The 21,349-nt window shown below is 33.0% G+C and overlaps 2 protein-coding genes across 2 annotated transcripts; one reads left to right on the plus strand and one right to left on the minus strand.

Moving 5' to 3' along the window:
* Positions 1 to 5,364: 5,364 nt before the first annotated feature.
* On the minus strand, positions 5,365 to 11,119 carry LOC127127967 (protein ACTIVITY OF BC1 COMPLEX KINASE 3, chloroplastic). Its single transcript, XM_051057226.1, has 7 exons — positions 10,641 to 11,119; positions 10,301 to 10,528; positions 8,275 to 8,610; positions 6,780 to 7,335; positions 6,490 to 6,676; positions 5,789 to 6,155; positions 5,365 to 5,636 (listed from the first exon to the last, which is right to left on the minus strand). The coding sequence occupies exons 1-7, from the start codon at positions 10,950 to 10,952 to the stop codon at positions 5,517 to 5,519; spliced, it is 2,106 nt and encodes a 701-aa protein (XP_050913183.1). The 5' UTR covers positions 10,953 to 11,119; the 3' UTR covers positions 5,365 to 5,516.
* Positions 11,120 to 12,285: 1,166 nt separating this feature from the next.
* On the plus strand, positions 12,286 to 15,425 carry LOC127131472 (protein FAR1-RELATED SEQUENCE 6-like). Its single transcript, XM_051060392.1, has 4 exons — positions 12,286 to 13,141; positions 13,192 to 13,424; positions 13,638 to 13,725; positions 15,169 to 15,425. Exons 1-4 carry the CDS (start codon positions 12,286 to 12,288, stop codon positions 15,423 to 15,425), a joined length of 1,434 nt encoding a protein of 477 aa, XP_050916349.1.
* Positions 15,426 to 21,349: the final 5,924 nt, after the last annotated feature.

A 21,349-nucleotide genomic window follows, 5' to 3' on the forward strand; every position in this document is an offset into this window, starting at 1 on the left:
AATCTTTGATAGGTATCGTTGCTTTAAATGATCAAGTCTGACCCGATGCAGTTACTTGCCATAATCCCTATATGCCTAAATTGCCCTCTCGAGTTCAATCTACCGGGAATATTATTTTCTGTTTATGTCTCTAATTTTTTCCTGGACCGCCATTTCAGGTTTTCAATCCACCGAGACACTCATTTTTGCCTAAGCCTCCCTTTCGGATTTTCAACTTAGCAAGTTGTTCTTTTTTTCTTCTTCTAGGCAAAGTATTTCTTGACTGCATCGACATTCACATGACGAGGGAGCTCCTCACCATCCATAGTCATAAGAGTCATTGCACCGCCAAAGAAGGCTCTCTTAACAACATATAGGCCTTCATAATTAGTAGTCCAGATGCCCTTAAAATCAATGTTGAAAGACAAGATCTTATTGAGCATGAGGTCTCCTTCTCTGAACACGCGAGGTCGAACCTTCTTGTCGAATGCTTTCTTCATTCTCTTTTGATATAATTGGCCATGACACAAAGTTATCATCCTTTTCTCTTCAATCAAATTCAATTGATCACGTCTGCTTTGACACCATTCAGCATCAGACCATTTGGCTTCCATCAAGACTCGCATTGATGGGATCTCAACCTCTACGGGGAGCATTGCTTCCATTCCATACACAAGAGAGAAAGGGTTTGCCCCTATTCAAGTGCGGACGGATGTACGATACCCGTACAAAGCAAAAGGGAGCATCTTATGTCAATCCTTAGACGTCACAAGCATCTTCTGGATAATCTTCTTAATGTTCTTATTTGCAACTTCAACAGCCTCATTCATCTTAGGCCTGTAAGGAGAAGAGTTATGATGTTCAATATTGAAGTCGTCACAAAGCTCTTTCATCATCTTATTATTCAAGTTTGACCCATTATCAGTGATAATCTTACTTGGAATGCCATATCGATAAATAATCTGATTCTTGATAAATCTGACCACAACTTGCTTGGTCGCATTAGCATAAGATGTTGCTTCAACCCATTTGGTGAAGTAATCAATAGCCACCAGAACGCAACGATGTTCGTTCGAAGCTTTGGGTTCAATCATACAAATCATGTCAATTCCCCACATAGAGAAAGTACATGAGGATGAAATAATATTGAGAAGAGTCGGAGGCAAATGAATCTTATCAGCATAAATTTTACATTTATGGCACTTCTTCACATATTTACAGCAATCAGATTCCATTGTCAGCCAATAGTAATATGCCTTTAACATCTTTTTATCATTGCATGTACATTGGCATGAGTATCAAAGGATCCTTCATGAACTTCTTGCATTAACATGTTTGCTTTGTGTCTATCCACGCATCTGAGAAAGACCATGTCAAAGTTTCTCTTGTACAACACATCTTCATTTAAAAAGAAATTCCCAGTCAGACCTCTTATCTTTGTTGGATGTCCCAAGCGGGTACTCCTAACTTTGGAGGAAACACTTGATATCATGATACCAAGGCTTATCATTTGTGACCTCTTCTGCTACAAACATATGAGCAGATCTATCAATGCGCATAATTCTGATCTGAGGCGTGTCATTCCAACGACTTAATTGACACGTGTTCTGAACTTAGAACATTGTGTACTTGGCATCAAGTTTTGAAGAATTAGAAAATTTTGGCATTTGCATCTAGCTATGAGGAAGAGTTTCCTCTATAGTAATCAGATTTGGAAATCAAGTTTCTTTAAGAATAATTCTCAACCAGGTTCTGAAAGTTCTTTTTAAAGAGATCTTCAAAGGCAATCTAGCTCTAAAAGAGAATTTCAAAGAGAACCATAATTCAAGTTCTAACTGAAGACAATCATCTTTAAAGCGTCTTCGAAAGAACTCAATAAAGCTTCTGAAGTGAAGCTCATCAGAAAGTTGATGTTAACAAACCAGTGTTCTTGACAACATCAAGCAACTTCTGAAGATAAACCAGATTTTAATTGAAAATCACTCTGGTACTTTAAAAAGGTTAATCAGGAAAGTGTTCTTTCATTCTGCTTTTATCTTTTTAAGGATTATACATCTCAGGGGGAGCTTCGTCCTTCTGTAAGATGTATTCTTCTGTGATTACCCTGTACAAAATTGTTCATCAAAATACATGTTTTATCATCATAAAAAAGGGGGAGATTGTTAGAACAAGATTTGATTCTACATTTATACCTTTAGTTTTGATGATAACAATGTTGTATTTGTGTGAGAACAATTTTGGTATCCTAATGGTTTGTTATTGTGTAGCTTTAATAGACAGTTCTGATTCTAAGTATGTGACGTGTAACGTCATCAGTTTCTGAATAATGAGTTCTGATTTCGCTTATGTGTCAGTTATTAGAAGTTCTGAAAGATATTCAATGTTGTTGTTGCAATGATCTTTCTGCTTCTGTGTTGATTCACCCCAGAGAAGCTTATGAGGAAACGCTATGTTGTTGTTACAACGTTCTCTCAGTTAGTGCTTCTAGACGTCACTACGATCACCAAAGCTTTTGAAGAATGGCAAGCTTCTGAAGTTGTGTTACCTAGCTGAAGATTCTAAAGATCTCAAGTCAGACGATTGAGGTTATCAAGGTTCTGACTGTAGATTCTGAAGATACTGAAGATCTCAAGCCAGACTATTGACGTTGTCAAGATTTTGACCAAAGATTCTGAAGTTTCTGAATCCAGCTTTATGTGTCTTCATTTCATGCTTCATCAACTTTCATCAGAAGTCAATGAACTTGAGGATAAGATCAAATGAAAATGTGATCAAATAGTACATAGTACAAATCGAATATCATTTCCACTACCTGATTTCGTGGGCAAAGAACAATACTATACACCACACTTGTCACTGATTTTATGAGCGAAGGACAGTATGCAGTATCACTCCTTTCACCATCCAACAATGGACAGTCGCTCTATGAGCTTTCCCCATTTTATCCTCCAACGGCCTTCTTCTTATGCTATAATTGTGAGACTTGAAGAAAACGGCGGTGATACGACATTTTTGACAAGTTTGTTTCTTTGTGAAAAGTTATCATTCTTTTGTACACGGTTTTTCTTTAAGTGTTTGTAATTCATTTGTGTAAAATCTATTTGTAAATAAGCAACTTGTAACACACAAAAATATTATTCAAACTGTTTGTTTGATTCCTTAAGGGGGTTATAAGATAAAGAAGGTTATTCTTTGTGAGTCCTTAAGGAAACTATGGTATAGTCGGATCCTTGAGAAGACAAAAAAGATTATTCTTTGTGAGTCCTTAAAGAGACTAGGGTATAGTCGGATCCTTGAGAAGACAAAGAAGATTATTCTTTGTGGGTCCTTAAGGAGACTAATGCATAGTCGAATTCTTGAGAAGACAAAGAAGGTTATTCTTTGTGATTCTTTGTGATTATTGTAATTTGTTGATAATAGTGGATTGAGACCTTGTGTATAAAGCAAAATCACTTTGGCGGGTGAATTAGGGTAGCTTTGAGTTTCAAGCGAACCAGAATAAAAATACTTATGTTTTTATTTCTTTGTTATTAAATTGTAAGTGGTGTTCTTGAGTTGGTAAAAAAAAATTATTTTGTAAAACCCAATTCAAACCCCGATTTCTTATATTTTTCATACCTTCAATATTTAATGTCATTATTCACATTTCTATGTTTTTAACTATTTTCAAAGTAAGAAGTATGAATAAAATTAGAAAGAATGTAAAATTTAAATGTTTAAATATTTTTTTGAAGAGTAAGTTTTTTTTTAGTAAGGAAGGATAAATATTAAGAGTATATATAACTAGAGGGGTCAAAAAAGCCCTAAATGATAAAGTCCTAACAATTAGGCCCCTATTTGGCCCCATTTTTTTAGGCCCCCTACTAAATCAATAACTCTTTGGCCCCTTATTTTTAAGTCACCTCATATTTTTGTTTTTTAAAGGGTCTAAATGAAGGGCTCAAAATATAATTTATTTGAAACAACATATTTTATTTTTTTAAAGAAATATTTTTAAATAATAAATATTTTTGAAAACTATTTTTTTTTTAAAAAAACCTTATTTTTTTAAAATAAAAAAAAATCATTTTTTTTAAATAAAAAGAAATCATTTTTTAAAAAAAAATAAACATAATCGATTTTTTTAAAGTATTAAAATCTTTAGTTTTTTTAAAAAAATTTGATATTTTTGAAAAAAAATAAATAGATTTTTTTCGTAAAAAAAACTGATTAATTTTTTAAAATGAGAAAGGCAGTTTTTCTTTAAAAATAAAAAATTAATTTTTTTTAAAAAAAAAGTCAATTCTTTTTTAAAAGAAAAAATTATTTTTTTCGCAAAAGAATATCAATTTTATTTTGAGAATAAACAATCGATTTTTTTCGAGAAAAAAGTCGATTTTTCCTGAAAGTAAAATATTTGATTTTTTTTGAAAAAAAATTTTAATTTTTTTTATATATAAAAGAAGTCGATTTTTTTTTGAAAAAAAACCGAATTTTTTCGAAAATAAAAAAACTGACTTTTTTTGGAAATAGAAAAAAAAAGTCAAAGTTTTTTCTAAAATAAAAAAATTGATTTTTTCCAAAAAAACTAAATCGATTTTTTTAAATAAAAAAATTTAATTTTATTTGAAACAAAATCAAATTTTTCCTAAAATAAAAAAGTTGATATTTTTTGAAAAGAATAATTTTTATGAAAATAAAATAATAAAATAATTTTTTCTTTAAAAAAAAATCAATTTTTTTTCTTTAAAAAGTCAACTTTAAAAAGTGATGGGGCCTTAAGGCTTTAATTGAATTTTATGGACCTTTAGTTTAGGGGGCCTATATATTTTGGGGTTCATTTATTTTTAGAATTTTGGACCCCCTATATTTTAGGGGCCTTAAAAGTTAGACCCCAGCCCCCTAAATTGACTGCTCTATATATAACGGTAGTAAGGTTTTAGATATATATACTCTCTCCAGTTTATATAAGCAACAAAACTTTTTTTTAATATAAATAAAAATCATCAATAAATATGAGTGTATGGATTTAACACAGGTTATGCATAAATCATTACTGTTTGAATTCTGAAGAGTCTACCTGATTTTCAATTGTCTTAAAGTGTGTCAAGATTTTAAAATCCGAATAAATGTTTACTAGCAATGATCAAATTTAAATAGAAAAATATCCAAAACCCATTCGGACTACGAGTTAAACGAGCTGGGCCGATATCCGGTCCATTTACGCAACTCTAATCATATAAAAACAGAGAAAAATAATACCATATGGGTTGTGTAGTATTTATGTAATTTAAGCTATAATTGGTTACTTGTTACCCTTCCCTCCTAACAAAAACATCCAATATCTGAAGTTATATCCCAAATAACAGAAACAGAATGCATAATAAGAAAGAAGAAACATCAGAGTGTGCAAGAGAATTGCCTTTACATTATATTATTATCTGTTGATGCATGTCATATATACAGTCCATTACACCATCCAAAGAAAGCAACTTAATCAAACAATAATATGCTTACCTTAGCTAGACACCTATTGTCTGTTGAGAAAGACACAAATTCTATGCAGAAGCTGTTGCTGGAACTCGAAGTACTTGCTGCAGAAAGCGTGCTAGGAAACGTTGCGTGATTCCATCCATAACACCTCCCCCGAGTCTGCGTACCTCAGGTTGCTGAAGGATCTGTTACCACGTACAAACATCCACTTTATAGTATTTCAATCGAGGACAAGTATGAAATTTAGAAGAAAAATGTTTGAAGCAAAGGTCATTAATCTTATATCAAGCATCGAAATAAATATGAGATCATTAATGTATAAAACAGTGGATCTTACCTGGAATATAGGCAACAAAAGAGCTGGATCGAAATCATTAGAGGATTGAAGAAGTCCCCAAATCCTGACTACTTGATTCCTGAGTTCTATCATGCTTTGCATTTCGGATTCTGACATCATAAGGGGACTATTTGCATTGCCATTGAAAACTAGAGTCCTCATAAAATCGGGAACTGACTTGTATGTATCAGAAATTGAACTGAGAGTAAAAGCTTCTGATACGCGAACAGCCTCTTTGATAACAAGAGTCCTGATAACTTCACCGTCGGGACTCAATAGTACCTTTACAACAGGTTGTAGGGCCTCTTTAGCAGAGAAATCACTGTCCATTCTGCCTTGGATTAGCAAGTCTTCGAGTCTACTCCACCTGCACTGGAACACATCAATGAATGTTCAAGTACACTTTCTCAAAATTATTTTGTATCACGAATTCAAAATATATACATGACTGTTCGGAATGAATTATTTGAGCTTATCTACTGGCATAAACACGTGTGAAACTATTTGGGAACGATTATAGAAACTCCTTAAGATAGCTTATGAAAACAGTTCTATTTTTTTTTCATCTTTTGTTGAAGAAATAGAGTATACATAAGCGCATAGATAATTAGCATTTATGTTATAAGCACTTAGTTAAGTTGTTTAACCAAACAGAAACAGGGTTATCTAGTATGGATTTAAGATACCAGTGAAATACATACCTAAACTTCTCATCTTTGAAAAGCAACTCAATAAGAGCATCTCTCAGATATGGATTTGGATCTGTTAAAAGCCGCTTAGCAAAATACGGGTATGAAGCTGCAAGCACCTTGAAGTTGGGATCGGCATTAAGTGCTAAACCTTCTAAAACAGTGAGAGACCTCAATATCAAAGCATAGTAAGCTGGGACTGCCAACGGAAGAGGACAAAAAAGAAATTTAAACATCAGACTATGCAACCTATAGCAGAGAGTAGGAACAGTTAGAAAGTATATAGCATGGTATAATCTCACCATTAAACGGAAATTGATACAGAACATTCCCAAGACCATCCACTAATGTCTTGAAGTTAAGTTCACTCACGGTATAATTAAGTGCGTCATCAAAAAAGTCTCTAAGTGCTGGCACAATTGGAGAAACATCGACATCCGGTGAAAGGAAATCAAGAGCATAGTAGTCACGAGCCATAGCTTCGTAATCTCGGTTAACCAAGTGAACAACATGACCAATTATAGCAGATCGTGCGTCTTCCGGTGTCTCACTCATCATTCCGAAGTCGAGAAAAGCAAGTCTCCCATCAGGCGTTGCTAAAAGGTTCCCAGGATGTGGATCTGCATGGAAATATCCATACTCAAGTAGTTGTCTGAGGCTGCATTGTATGCCTGTGTTCACAAGATCCAAGACATTCAATCCTTGTCTCTCAATAGCTTCTTGCTCACTTAGTTTGACTCCTTCAACCCAATCCATCGCCAGTACTTTAGCACTTGTATAATCCCAGAAAATATCAGGAACACAAATATCTGGTCTGTCGGCATACAATTTTTTGAACCTTCTTGCATTTTGTCCCTCCTGCAGTAACCTGTCAAAATTTACATTCAATCCTAAAAAAGAATCTTATATAGTTTACAAATTGTAGTTTCATGGTCAACATATACGAAACATATCACCCCACACGAAAACTAAAATAACACTAAAGGCGATTTTACAAATGTCCTCGAGGAGATTTTGAATTATTTTCTTTGAGATTATAAGAACATGCTCTTACAACAAAGTTAACACCTCATGGATAGTATCAGCCATGATTGTCAAGATCTCGATCTACATCTTAAAATCTTAAGATTTTACAATCTCACTCGACCCCTACAATCTCGATCTGAAGTAAAATCGTGTGTTATAGCCAAATTGGGAAAAAAAAAATGTAAAATCATTGATTTTGTGCAATGTTTGCCAGTTTCAGCCATGATCGGCCATTTTCCAACCACCGCCATCAAAAGCTGAGAAGGATGACAAGATCCAGAGGCACAACAATTACGGGTCGGCGGCGGTGAATGCATGCCTTTTGAAATGATGAATTTTTAGACTTAGGGTTTAGAGAATAAACAACTCACTTGTAGACTTTGTTTTAAATAATTGGTTTATGATAAACCTAGTAATTGACCAAATATGTCCCTAATGTTTAACAAATTTTTCATGTGATAGTAATAAAGTATAAAAACCCACTCATACGTGTCTAAAGAATGTGAAAAAGAGTCACTTTCCCACTAATACACTTGCCTGCTAAAATATATCATGTAAAAATGCTTTAAATATATAGTACTATTTTTTTCATTTTAGTAGGATCTTATGATTTTTGTTGCGATCTTATGTTTCACGATCTTGCTACACCCTCTCAATCTTACAAAAATAACTGGGTGTTTTATAGCTTTTTCTTGAACAAAAACAATTACGCAAAAGGGAAAAAAAATATACAAAAATACAAAGTATGGTATTGAGTGAAGAACTAATTACCTGCACATAGTTGAGCTCTTGAAAAACTCTCCGTGCAAATTCATCAATAAGAGCAACAACATCGGTGGTGATTATATCTACATATTTATTTATGAAAAACCCAAGACCTCTAATTAAGTAGAAGTCCAATCCTATAGCTTCCTCAATGCTAGGACGTTGCACCTTGATAGCCACAAGTTTACCCGAGTACTTCAACCTAGCCTTATAAACTTGACCCAAACTAGCTGCGGCTATTGGTGATGGTGATATAGAAGAAAAAATAGAGTCAAGGGATACTCCTAATTCCCTTTCAATGCATGCAAAGGCCTCGTCGTCCGGAAATGTAGGCAAACCATCCTGTCAAAGTACGGAAATTATCAAGGTTGTCCAAGTTTTCACTTCTTTCAAACACATCTTTGTTTTTCTTACCAATTCATATAAGACTCTTATGCATAAAATATAAATAAGGGCTACATAACATCAAACACTACATAAGTTAATAAACTTTCACTGGATTCCATCAACTATTTTCAGGTATGAGAAAAATCCATATATTATACATAGATGAAGCAGCTAAGAAGCGCATGCTATGCTGCATATTGAAATCAGCCACTAAACCAATCAAGATTCCCACTTAGTAATTGTAATTGATGAAACAGTTTTAAAATATGTTGATGAAATTAACTTCAACAAAACATCAAATTTCCATTCTTGCACAAACACTAGTTGAAACTTCAATTCAAACACAACGGTATGTTTGGCTTGTGGTTGCGAACAACCGTTTGTACACAAATGTATGTTTGACACACTCTTCAGATAACTTAGGACAAAATATCAGTTTTTTCAACTACAAACCAATCACACACTTAGCTTACTTCAGACTGCATTTCAATAAGCTCTACTTGGCAGCCGGCAGGTGCACAAAACAAAATAAAATGGAGGATATGTAATGTATAGCCCCATGATATAAAGTAATGTATAGCCCCATGATATAAAGAACCCTTTTTATAATTTATTATACATCAATACCAATTAAAAAAATTGATAATTCTAGACCAAGACTTGTTTGGACTATTCTGTAGTCCTCCTATAATGGATACTAATTGTTCTATGAGGCTGAAAATGAACCGAACCTAATCAAAAATAGTTTAACACTCAATACAACAATATCAAGTTGAATTTGTTTCATAAACCAAATGAGTCAAGCTGTTGAACTGAACAGAATTGCTTGTTCCAGCTGAAAAAACGGCCCTTACAAACTCAAGCCGAGGAGTTTCGAACTAAACCAAATTACATCGAGTCAAGTTTCGAACTAAACCAAATTACATCAACTCGAGTTTCAGTGTTGTTGATGGCAGATGGTAGTCCATGGCGGAGAGCCAAAATCCCGCCATACAGGCCGCCTTCATAGCGGATTATGGCGGAAAAACCCGCAATATCAGCCTATATTTATCAGTACGGAGAGCCCAAAAACCGCCATGTATATCTAGCATAGCGGCCACGGCACCGCCATTTGATAACACTTTCGAGTTTCGAACTAAACCAAATTACATCGAGTCGAGTTTCAAACTAAACCAAATTACATCGAGTCGAGTTTCAAACTAAACCAAATTACATCGAGCTTTGAGCTAAACCAATTCTACTCATTTCTAGCCCTAGTCCAAGGAACAAAAGCATACCACATTTTCAAAGTGCGCCAAAACAGAACACCAAGTCCTATTCTATTATGTTCTAAGCAAGTAAGCAAAGTTTTAAATAATGATCCGTTACCGCGAAGACGGCCGCGACAAACACAGTATCGGAAGGTGCCGATATTGATACTGTTATTCACTGTTTTGATGATAAAGAACAAACTGCGGTTAATTCACACCGCAACAACCGCAATAAGTGTCACAACACCTGAACCGATCATACCAAAATCGCGAAAGCCTTTACGCGACATTAACGCAACCCAGCGGCGACAGTTATTTAAAACCTTGCAAGTAAGCAACAAATGGAACAATAAATGCAACTGGAAAAATGAGGGAAAGTGAAGAGAAGGCAACACCTGAAGCTCAGAGAGTTCCTCCAAATATTCAGGTGGACATATATCAGGCCTAGTGGACAATCCTTGACCCAACTTCACAAAAGTTGGTCCTAATTGCGTGAATATGGTCTTCAACTCAGTAGCACGAGCCCTTTTATTCTTTTCAAGCATCCCATTCTTCTGCTCCAAAAACAGTTTCAACCCAAATGAACCCAAAGAACTCACAATCTCAAGAGCCCTCTGAACCACCTATACAAAAGGAAAACTAGCTGTAAATTTTGAAGTACATGCTCGAGAAAATTCAACCCTACCCAAGAAAGAACTTCCAAAAGGGTAATCAAAAAACGGTAAAAACAAAAACCTTGATAGGTTGGGACCCATATTTGGAGGCCAGGAGTTCAGGGCTATAGAGAGTAGCATTAACGGCACGGCCCATGGCTCTGGCTTCAGCTTGCAGATCATCGGCACGGTTGAAAGGAAGCGTCAGGACAGGGTTGGTTCCGTTTCTGATGGAAGGTACGGTGGTTGAAGGCGTTGCTTCCACGACAGCAGCTACGAGTTTGAGGCGCGTGAGTTTTGGTCTGGCTCTGAAACGACGTCGTTGGATGGGTTTTGTAATGGGAATTGAACCACGCGTCCATGAAGAACATGGTTGTATTGCCACGGTAGCCATTGATAATTGTAAGTTACTACTTTATTGCGAAAATGAAAATAAAAATATTTGTTGATGAAAGAGGATTTTTATTTTCATTTTTGAAGCTCTAGCTAGATTTTTTGTAGCCTTGAAATATATGGGTGGTGGCAAACAAATAATTAGAATTGCGTATACTCGTGGTCATGTCAATGCCAATGACCTCTTGTATTGTTGGATATTATATTATTGATTAAATAATTTGATCATTTAAGGTTTTATTAATATTAAAATAAGATATGCATTAATTTATCCTAATTAAACTGTAATTTTCAAGTTAGTATTATGACATAGTTAAGTGATGGATTTTTTTTTAATAATAATTAAAACTATTTTACATTTTTAGTGTATAATCATTAAGCTTTTATTAATATTATAATTTTTTAAATATAGTGGTTAAACATGACTCCTCAATTTTAAACTAGTCACTTCTAATAAATTTCAACTTTTTAAATCGGTCCAGAAAAGTTATGTTATAATATGATATATAAACTCAAGATATATGGAAATTTTTTATGGCACCATATGATGTTGAAAAATACTCTATGAAAATCGAATTTGCTCCTCAGATTTTGGATATGCATCTTCGGACGTACTATACATCAACGTCAGGACGCATCAAATAAGTGTCACTCTAGATTAATACTATAAAATATTTTGGAGATGCATCTTCGGGTGTTCTCAACAAATATATTGTCAATTGAGTTGCCCACTGGATATTTCGGAGACTCATCTTCGGAGGATTGAGGCAGGATTTTGAAATGTCTGTGACCTTTTGCATGCCTGATTTTTCTGGAGATACATCTTCGGATAATTTGATAAAACACTGAACTGCATGATCACACAATCATACTTATTTTCCACTCCAAACCCTTACATTGCCCTTCCATTCTCGATCCGCATTTTCCTTCCAAATATTCAATCTTGTATTTTATCACGTCAAAGGGAGCAAAAGAAGGAATTCCGGGTAAAGATCATTTATTTCAAGTCTCATTGCTCACAGTAATCTTGTTTTCAGTATGAAAAATATGCGTTTATTTTGGAGATACATCTTTGAATTCTATATCAACTCGTCCGGAGATGTATTTCTGATACTTGTGGGTGTTCGTTTTTTTAGCTTTGTTTACAAAATTTTCACTTATTGAGTGTTTTGTTGTAATTGTTTTCATTAGATATGGTGCACCCCGATGTTTTTCCCAAACATCTTGTGTTTTAGGATGCCAAAGGTGTTATTGTGAAGGCGGTGGATGTTGGCAACCAAATTAAAAATGAGCAAGAGTTTGAATATCATGATCACATGCTTTACTGGATTCATATGGATGCCTCTAGACTGGGATTTGGTGTGGTAATCAGAAGGTTAGATATTGATTCAGATAGAAGATGTGTATTTGTGACAATGATATGCGAAAGAAGTGAGAAATATATACCTCTTCTCCGGAATTTTAAACGAAATGTCATCGGTTCAAGAAAATGTGGGTGTCCCGTTAAGTTGTGTGGTTATATGTTGGCAAACAAGAAATGGAGATTTAATGTCATATATGGTTTACATAACCATGACTTGTGCGAAAAGTTAGTCGGTCATCCAATTGTGTGTCGCCTCATGCCGGAAGAGAAGGAATATGTTGCGGATATGACATTGAATTTGGTTCAACCAAAAAATATATTTGCAACTTTGAAACGTAAAAGAGCAGAAAATATCTCAAATATCAAACAAGTGTACATTACTCGGTACCAAACTAACAAGGCGTTAGGGGAGGATAAAGCTGAAATGCACCAACTCTTAAAACTGATGGATGATAACAGTTATGTGTCTAGGTACCGAACGTGCGAGGATGGAGTAACTGTTAGAGATATGTTTTGGACTTATCATGATTCCATAAAGTTGTTCAACACGTTTCCTACTATGCTCATAATTGATTCAACATACAAGACAAAAAATTACAGACTTCCATTATTGGAGATAGTTGGTTTTATCTCTACTGAGAAGACCTATTATGTCGGGTTTTCATTTCTAGAGAGCGAAAAAGACGAGAATGTTACTTGGTCCTTACAGGTGTGTCAGGCAATGTTGAAGGACCAAGAAGAGATGCCTGAAGTGGTTGTTACTTACCGTGATACCGTCTTGATGAATTCGGTTGCAAAGATATTTCCTACTTCTTATGCATTACTTTGTAGGTATCACATAACAAAGAATGTGATAAGTCGGGTTAAACTGTGATAGGGACGAAACAGATAAAGTCTAAAGATGGAAAAATTGTGAAGACGGGTGTGATTGTGGAAAATGTAATGGATGCATGGAATGGCATAGTAAATTCTTCCATTAAAGATTTATATGTTGATTATGTTATGCATTTCAAGAAAGTGTGTGAAAAATATCATGATTTGTTGAAATATGTTGAAAGCACAATTCTTGACCAGGTGAGGGAGAAAATTGTTTGTGCTTTGACTGATCAGGTTAGACACCTTAGAAATACAATAACTAACCGAGTTGAGTCTTCCCGTGCTAAATTGAAGAATTGGTTGGGAAATAGTAAGGGCGGTTTGTGTAGAGATTGGGACTCCGTTAACCAAATGATTCATAACCAGCATAATGAGATATATATAACATTTGGTCGGAGCATCACAGTTTTGAAACACATATTTAAAGACAACCATCTTTAATCTCAGTTGGTCGGCAACATATCTCGAGTGGGTTTGAATTATATTTTTCGCGAAGCTAAACGAGCTGATAATATAGGTTCCGATAGCGCAAAGTGTGAGTGCATCATTGTGAAGACATATGGTCTCTTGTGTGCTTGTGTTATTGCAAAGAAAGTGAAACTTGGTAGGCCCATAGAATGGATGAGGTTTGCACTCATTGGAAGAGGCTTAGTTTTGATGGTGATGGTATCTTGACCGAATAGGAATTGATACGAGAGAGATTTTTGAAATTCAGCGATAGTATAAAACTCCACATCAAAGACCAATTGAGGAAGATTGCTTATCCGAAAACCACCGACTTGAAACCACCCCCTTAGCCGATAAAAACAAAAGGTGCTCTGAAGAAGCTCAAGCCTACACCAAGTGAAAATTTCAAAGGAGCTCACATTAGAAAACCATCTCCTTCGTCGCCTCCACCAAAGATTCCATTCATTGACAAGATACCAGTTTTCATGCACAAATACATCAAGCAGATCGTCAATGTTAAGGGTGACGGTAATTGTGATTATCGAGCTGTTTCGACTTTACTCGGTAAAGGAGAATATAATCACAAACTTGTCTATCATTAACTTATCCATGAGTTAAAGGCTCATAAAATATCATACACACAGTTTTACAGAAAGAAAGAAAATTTTGACGCAATTTATGAGTCTCTTGTTTCTTGCTTTAGTAGACCATCACCAGAAGAAACATGGATGTGATTCCCTGAAATAGGTCCCTCATAGCATATGTGTATGATACAGTGTATATTGATCTTACACAATACGATTTTTCAAAAACCTTTTTCCCACTGCGCACCGTCCATCTCAAAATCCAAATGATCATATTATGTGTATCGGGTGAGTTTCAAAATCACGGTACTTTGTTCAAGTTTATTTGAAACCGGGATGTCCTATACCACTTACATCACTGGAAAGGACAACTCATTCAACAACAAAGAATGAGACTTTCCTGAAACATTTCATGGAAAGGATGCAAGAGTTCGCGAATTTAAGCAACATTGAAAAAGAATCAAATGCACAAAAGCCAAAGAGGATACCACCCATAGATTTAGCTAGCGACAAATCTTTCAATTTGTCTTAATTTTCTATTTAGCCAGACAAATCAATGTATAAAATTGTGTCTCAATATTAATGAAGTATAATATATACAATTTCTTAATATTTTAATACATTTATAATCTTTTCCAAAACATTTGTTCATTTTCCAAACATAATCATCATTTAGGTTCTATTTTCTTCCCGGTTCATTCTGCCTAAAGATAGGTTCCAGAGATGTATCTTTGGAACAAGATAATAGGGTGTCGAACCGGAGATATAGAGGTCCACATTTGTCTACAACTTCTATAAATTAAGGTGCCCTTATTTTTTATTTCACACAAACAGAAAAATGTCTCAAATGTCACAAATAAACATCATCTCGTATATCACAAATGTCTCCTTCTCCAGCGCGACACCGGGCCGAAAGTTTAAACTCAATGAGTACACCTCTTTTGCAGATCTGAAATATGAAGTCAACTATCTTCTACCTTACAGAGACAATAAAAAAATTGTCAAGTTCAAGTACCGTTCACCGTCAATTGACAATGAATGGAAGATTGAGTTTAACAACTTTGAGCTCAAGACGGGTGCAGATGTAAGAGTTATTTGGAATATATGTTTTTCAATTTCAAACAAAAGTTCCGCTCGGGTTGGAAGCGACGATTTTAAGATCGGTCAAAAATATTGTAAAGATGTGAAGCGTCCAACTAGATAGTAAAATATAGTATTTTATTTTATGTTGAAATCACTTATGTAATGTTTATTTTATGTTATGAATGGTAAGTTTATTTTATCAAAATACAAGTTTCTAGTTTCTCCTTCTAATTTTGTTGCACATATGTTTCGGAGATGCGTCTACAAAAATATTTCAAAAAGATGCATCTCCGACTTAAAAAAAAATCAACTAACATGACGTCACCTATAATGCCCTGGGTTTTTTTGTGTATTAGTGTCCAGAAATACATCTTCAATATTTGAAAATATTTTAATATTTTTTACGTGGTGCATAAGTAATATATAGGGTGCATTAAGAAACTCTCAAATATATTATTTAAAATATCGTAGACAAATTATATACAAGTCATTTATTTATTATTTTTATAAAAAAAATAAAATAATCTGTATAAAATATATTACTATAAATATATACAATTTTCAATACTACTCTCTCCATTTTTAAATTGTTTTAATAAATAAAGTGATTATCATTTTATTTTAACAAAATAAAATTTATTTCAAAATGATTGTTATTCTTATTTTTTAATATAAAAATTATTATTATTATTCCAATCATATTCTTTAATTATTACTATCCTTGCATTTCTTACTCTATGTGAAAAAATCTTAAACAATAGTGATTTTAAAATGGAGGTATATTATATTTTAAAAATAATTTAACATGTTTTTTATATAATACAAATTTTAATTTGTTTAAAATTTATACACAAATATCTAATATAACATGAATAGAATAAAAAATTATAAAGTGAATCATAAGATAATAAAATGTTTATTTAACTATATTAATATATAATACTTAATTTAAAATATTTAAATATAATAGAAGTGATAAATTTAGTAGAGTGTGACAAACTTAATATATGGTTTTTAAATCACATAAATATATCATTTTAAAAAAAATTAGTTATGTTGTCCAAACAATTATTCGTAGTTCATATAAATTAAACCTAATGGGTAGCCACCTTTTAAGACTGAAAAAAGAAACTCCTATAAATTTTTAACTCTAATTTTAAGATGTAAATCTTATATTTTATATGTTTTTTTATAAGTTTATATAGACTAATCCATTCTAAGGGTTCCATCTCCAAGTGCAGAGGATACTTTAACAGAAATCATCAAGTAAAATAAATTGATATTCAACTATTTAAATATAGGTTATTAAACATGATTTTGGATATACACAATTACGTGTCTTCAAGCTCAACCAACTTGTCATGTTTGGCACGTTAGACTCACTCACATATATGGACAAAAAACAATTTCGACGTCTTTCCTTTTCACTACCTTTGTCTTTATAATTTTGTATTGGTGTTTCAATTTCATCCAATTGAATACCTTACATCATTTGCTTCTGCTTTTAGATAACTCTCTTCAATACTACTTGAATGGAAATGGATGTTATTGGTATTTTGACTAGTTGATACTTGCCTAAAATTTTAATATGATAATGTAATGTTGATTACATCAATGAGATAAGCTACATAGAGAATATATATATATATATATATATATATATATATATATATATATATATATATATATATATATATATATATATATATATATATATATATATATATATATATATATATATATATATATATATATATATATATATATATATATATATATATATATATATATATATATATATATATAGTACTGACACTCGTGTGTTATGATATAATAATATAATATTTTTATAAAATATTATTTTATTAAATTAACTTTATTAATATATTGAAAGTAATATATAAATTAATAATTAAAATATCTATCTTTTTAAAACGTAACGAGTGTTAGATGAGGACAACGATCTAGAGAGAGTGAATAGATCGTTAATTAAATTTTTTTCGATTAAAATATAATCGAAAGCGATTTCAGATTGACACTCATCTATCCGAAACCGTTATCGGAAGAATATGTGTATAAGCGTAACAAAACGTAAAACAATGATGAGAAATAAATCAATATGTTTTCTAAAATAACATTTGAAAAATTAACACTTTGTAATCAATTTCAAATGAACTAGGAAATAAAAATTGACTAAAATAATTTATCAAATATTTGATGTGCAATATACATCAAGCTGATTTTCCTTTGCGTTGAAGATATGAAAAACCAATTGCAATTGTTTAGATTGCAATTATCTTACAAAAGAGTTTGAATTACTTTAACACAAACATAATTATCAGTTTATCAAATCGCACCTTGGAATCATATCACTAGAATAGTAATGATCATCCCTATTCAAAACGTAACGTATCTTTTGGATTTTTAAGGAGGCGTTTGTGCTTCTCTGATTGTTTCACTTCCTCTTTTCCAATTTATTTATACACTATTTAGGTCTCATTTCATTTCCATATCTTTGTTTCTTCAAATCTAGTTTAAAGGTCTTTTCTTTTTGTTCAAAAAATGTCTACAAAAACTTTCAACAGAGATGAAAATCTTTTGTTCGTTATCAATGAAAAGTTTGTTGATTTCAATGAGTTGAAAGACAGATTTTGATCTAATGAAAACTATTTTCACACAAAAGTTAAAAGGTTACTTTGACATGCTTCATGGACCCATCTACACTAATCTCGTAACAGAGTTCTGGTTAAATGCCTTAGTTAGGCAATCTGGTCAGATAATACAGTCTAATGCATTATTTGTTGAGAAAAACCACTTGATCAAAAAGTTTGAATCAACTAACCTTGTGAGGAGTAATCCTTAGTAAACCCCTTTGAGCTTATTTTAGGATTCATTTGATTGATAATTGTAAATCAATTGAAATTTTTTGGAATAAATGAATCCTAATTTCTTTCGTATCAATTGAACCCTCAAACCGAGTTGTTTGCAAATTCTGCCTTTTGCTTATATCTAAGTAGGGAGCATTAGTGAATAAACTTGGTTTTGGAATCTAAAGTTAGGGAGAGTAAAATAAAAAGATGTGATTAGAAACTTGGAAAAGTGAGTTTTTATGAAAGGGTGAAAATATGAAAAGAAACAAGAAAAAGAAATCACCCTTGAAACCATAGAGCAAAGAAAAAGAAAAGAAAGAAAATGCTCATGGTTGTGTGGATTTGAAAAGAAAAAGAAAAATAAAAATATAGGGATCAAAGAAAGGGAAATTGTGTAGAGTTGAATGTTTGGGAATGCTCCCTTAGAATAGGCAACTTTGTTGAATTCTCTTAATCATATCCTTTCTTGTAACCTAAGCCACATTACAACCTTTAAAAGACCTCTTGATTCTCATTTTTCACATGATTTGATATTTGTTGTGATAACCGCATGATTTGAGTTGTTGTTGATTTAATTGCTTGGATGAGTGAAAGTAACCCTTCATGTTATTCATCATTGTTATGATGTGTGTGTAAGTTTGATTCAATTCTGACATATATGGCTTTGAATTCCTTGGAATGATTTTTGCACTCAACCATTTCTCTTATTCATGTTTTGTCTAGAATTGAGATAGGTGAATTGAAAAAGTGCCAAACACTTTTGAACCATTTGAATGTCCTTGGTAAATCCTTGCTTCGACCTTTTGTGTCATTGCTTTGGTTGTGAGGGTGAACACTTTTGTTTAGGGACAAACAAAATGCTAAGTTGGGGAGAGTTGTTAGGGACCAATTAGTACTACTTTTGATATCATTTTATTGGTCCCTTTTACCAAGTTTTGATGTAATTACACACTTTTATTCTCACTATTATGTATAAATTCAATTAGGTTTAATTTATTTTGTTTTGAATAGTTATTTCACATATTTGTTAGTTTTGTAGAATTTTTGGATAAGAGAGCTTTTGGAATGCAACATCATAATATGGAAGAGGTGTTGAATGCAATTTGGAGGCCCAATTTTGAAAGAATACCACTTGGAAGACTTTGGATGAAGCTTGCAAAGCAAGGAAGCTGAGATAGCTTCAGTTCGCGCCGCGAAGGTTGCGAATCCAGCAAGCTGCTTTTGGGCCAAGGGTGCTGTTTTTCATGACCAACTGGTTTTTCCATTTTGGTGTCTTCCTTGGGGGAGCTTTTCTGCCTTAGATGAGAAATGATCATTTTAGGAAATGTCAACCCTTTTAGAAAATCAGAATAGAAAGTGATATTCATTCTAACACATTCACACATTGAGACTTTGATATTTTGAAGGGAGAAAAACAGAGTTTTCTTCCATTGCATTTTGCTTTTGAAAATGATGATGAGGAGCTAAACCCCATTTTGTCAAGATTGGAGGTAGTAGCTATTCTCATTTGTTTATGTATTCCATTTGATATATATATATATATATATATATATATATATTATATATATATATATATATATATATATATATATATATATATATATATATATATATATATATATATATATATATATATATATATATATATATATATATATATGATAAAAGATTGTTGATGTATTGAATGCTATTTTTGCCCTAAGTTGAAAATCAGATTTGAGTAGTTGTTGAAAGAAATTATTTGAGTCTTGACATAAAATAGATTTTCAAGTAGTGAATAAGTTGTAGAGATAGATTTATTCATTACTCTTCTTTGGTATCAATCATTAAAGATTGCTATATTGATAGTTAGGTGGAGAGATCGTCTAAGGATCAATATAGTGATTATCACAATATCATTTAGACATAAATGACATTGAGAGGATACTTGAACATCATCAATAATCTTAAATCTATATAGTTATCATAAGGAATCATAAGCACTTGGAATAGTGAACTCCAATCTTTCCAAGCTTTTATATTTGATTAAAACCATTTTACTATTTTTAGTGATATTTATTCAAAAAGATAACTTTCCAAACAAAACAACTCTGTTACTTCTAAACTTATAACAACTTGGATTATAGAACGGCGGTAATAACAACCAATCTCTGTGGATACGATATAAAAATATTTGCCAAAGATATACTTTTCAACACTCCTCTACATCTTGGTTAAGGAGAGTTGTTGTCTCAACCATAACCACAGACATAGGCCTTTCGCAGGCGTGCGACATCTTGAGCTCCAAAGCCCTCTTCTTCACCCAAATAGTATAAGCTTCTAAAGCTATACAATTGCGTGGACCAAGCTCGGATCTTCCTTTCCTGATAAAATAGACCTTCTAACTGAATGTTATTAGGTTTATCTCTCAAGGGGAACCCAAGTTGACGAATGGCCAAAGTAGGGTTATAGTTCATTCCTCCTTGTGTACCAATGAGAGGCGTGTCGGAGAACTCACCGCAACTGTCAATAAGATCCAAGCTATCCAATGCAGAATCATACCAAACAATATCATCATTAGTGAGACACATAAGTCACTGAGACCACCGTAAACATTGCTTATTCTCCAAGAAAGAAGGCGTCTAAGCCAAGTGCAAAATAAACCACTTGCACAGAAGAGGAACACATCATACAATAGTTCCACCAACTTTAGAATTCCTCAAATGTAAAGAGAAATACATGTCACCCAACAAATTCGGAATAGGATTCCCAAGCAAGAAGATTCTAATGGCTTTAACATCAACAAAACCGTCAATGTTAGGAAATAAAGCTAGACCATAGATGAGTAATACAAAGATAACTTCAAAAGCATCAATGCTACCGGCTTGAAAAAAATAGTAGCTCTACCAATGAGAAACTCATAAGTCAATCCTAGAATCCCTCATTTCTTCACCAAATTAGCATCAACCTCAGATTTCTTCAGATGAAGAGCTTCGGCTATAACGTGAGATCTAAGAATCTCCTGTAATCCACTGAAGGGTACCTTGTTAGATACGGGCATACTCCTCTAACGTGGGCACAAGTTGATAATCAGGAAAAATGAAACACCAATAAAGAGGGTCGTAGAACTGCACCAAGACACTCAGAAGTCCTTCAACCACATAAGTAGATAATACGAACAAGAGCTTCCCATGAC

The sequence above is a fragment of the Lathyrus oleraceus genome, chromosome 3, assembly GCF_024323335.1.
Source record: "Lathyrus oleraceus cultivar Zhongwan6 chromosome 3, CAAS_Psat_ZW6_1.0, whole genome shotgun sequence".
Taxonomy (NCBI): Eukaryota; Viridiplantae; Streptophyta; class Magnoliopsida; order Fabales; family Fabaceae; genus Lathyrus; species Lathyrus oleraceus.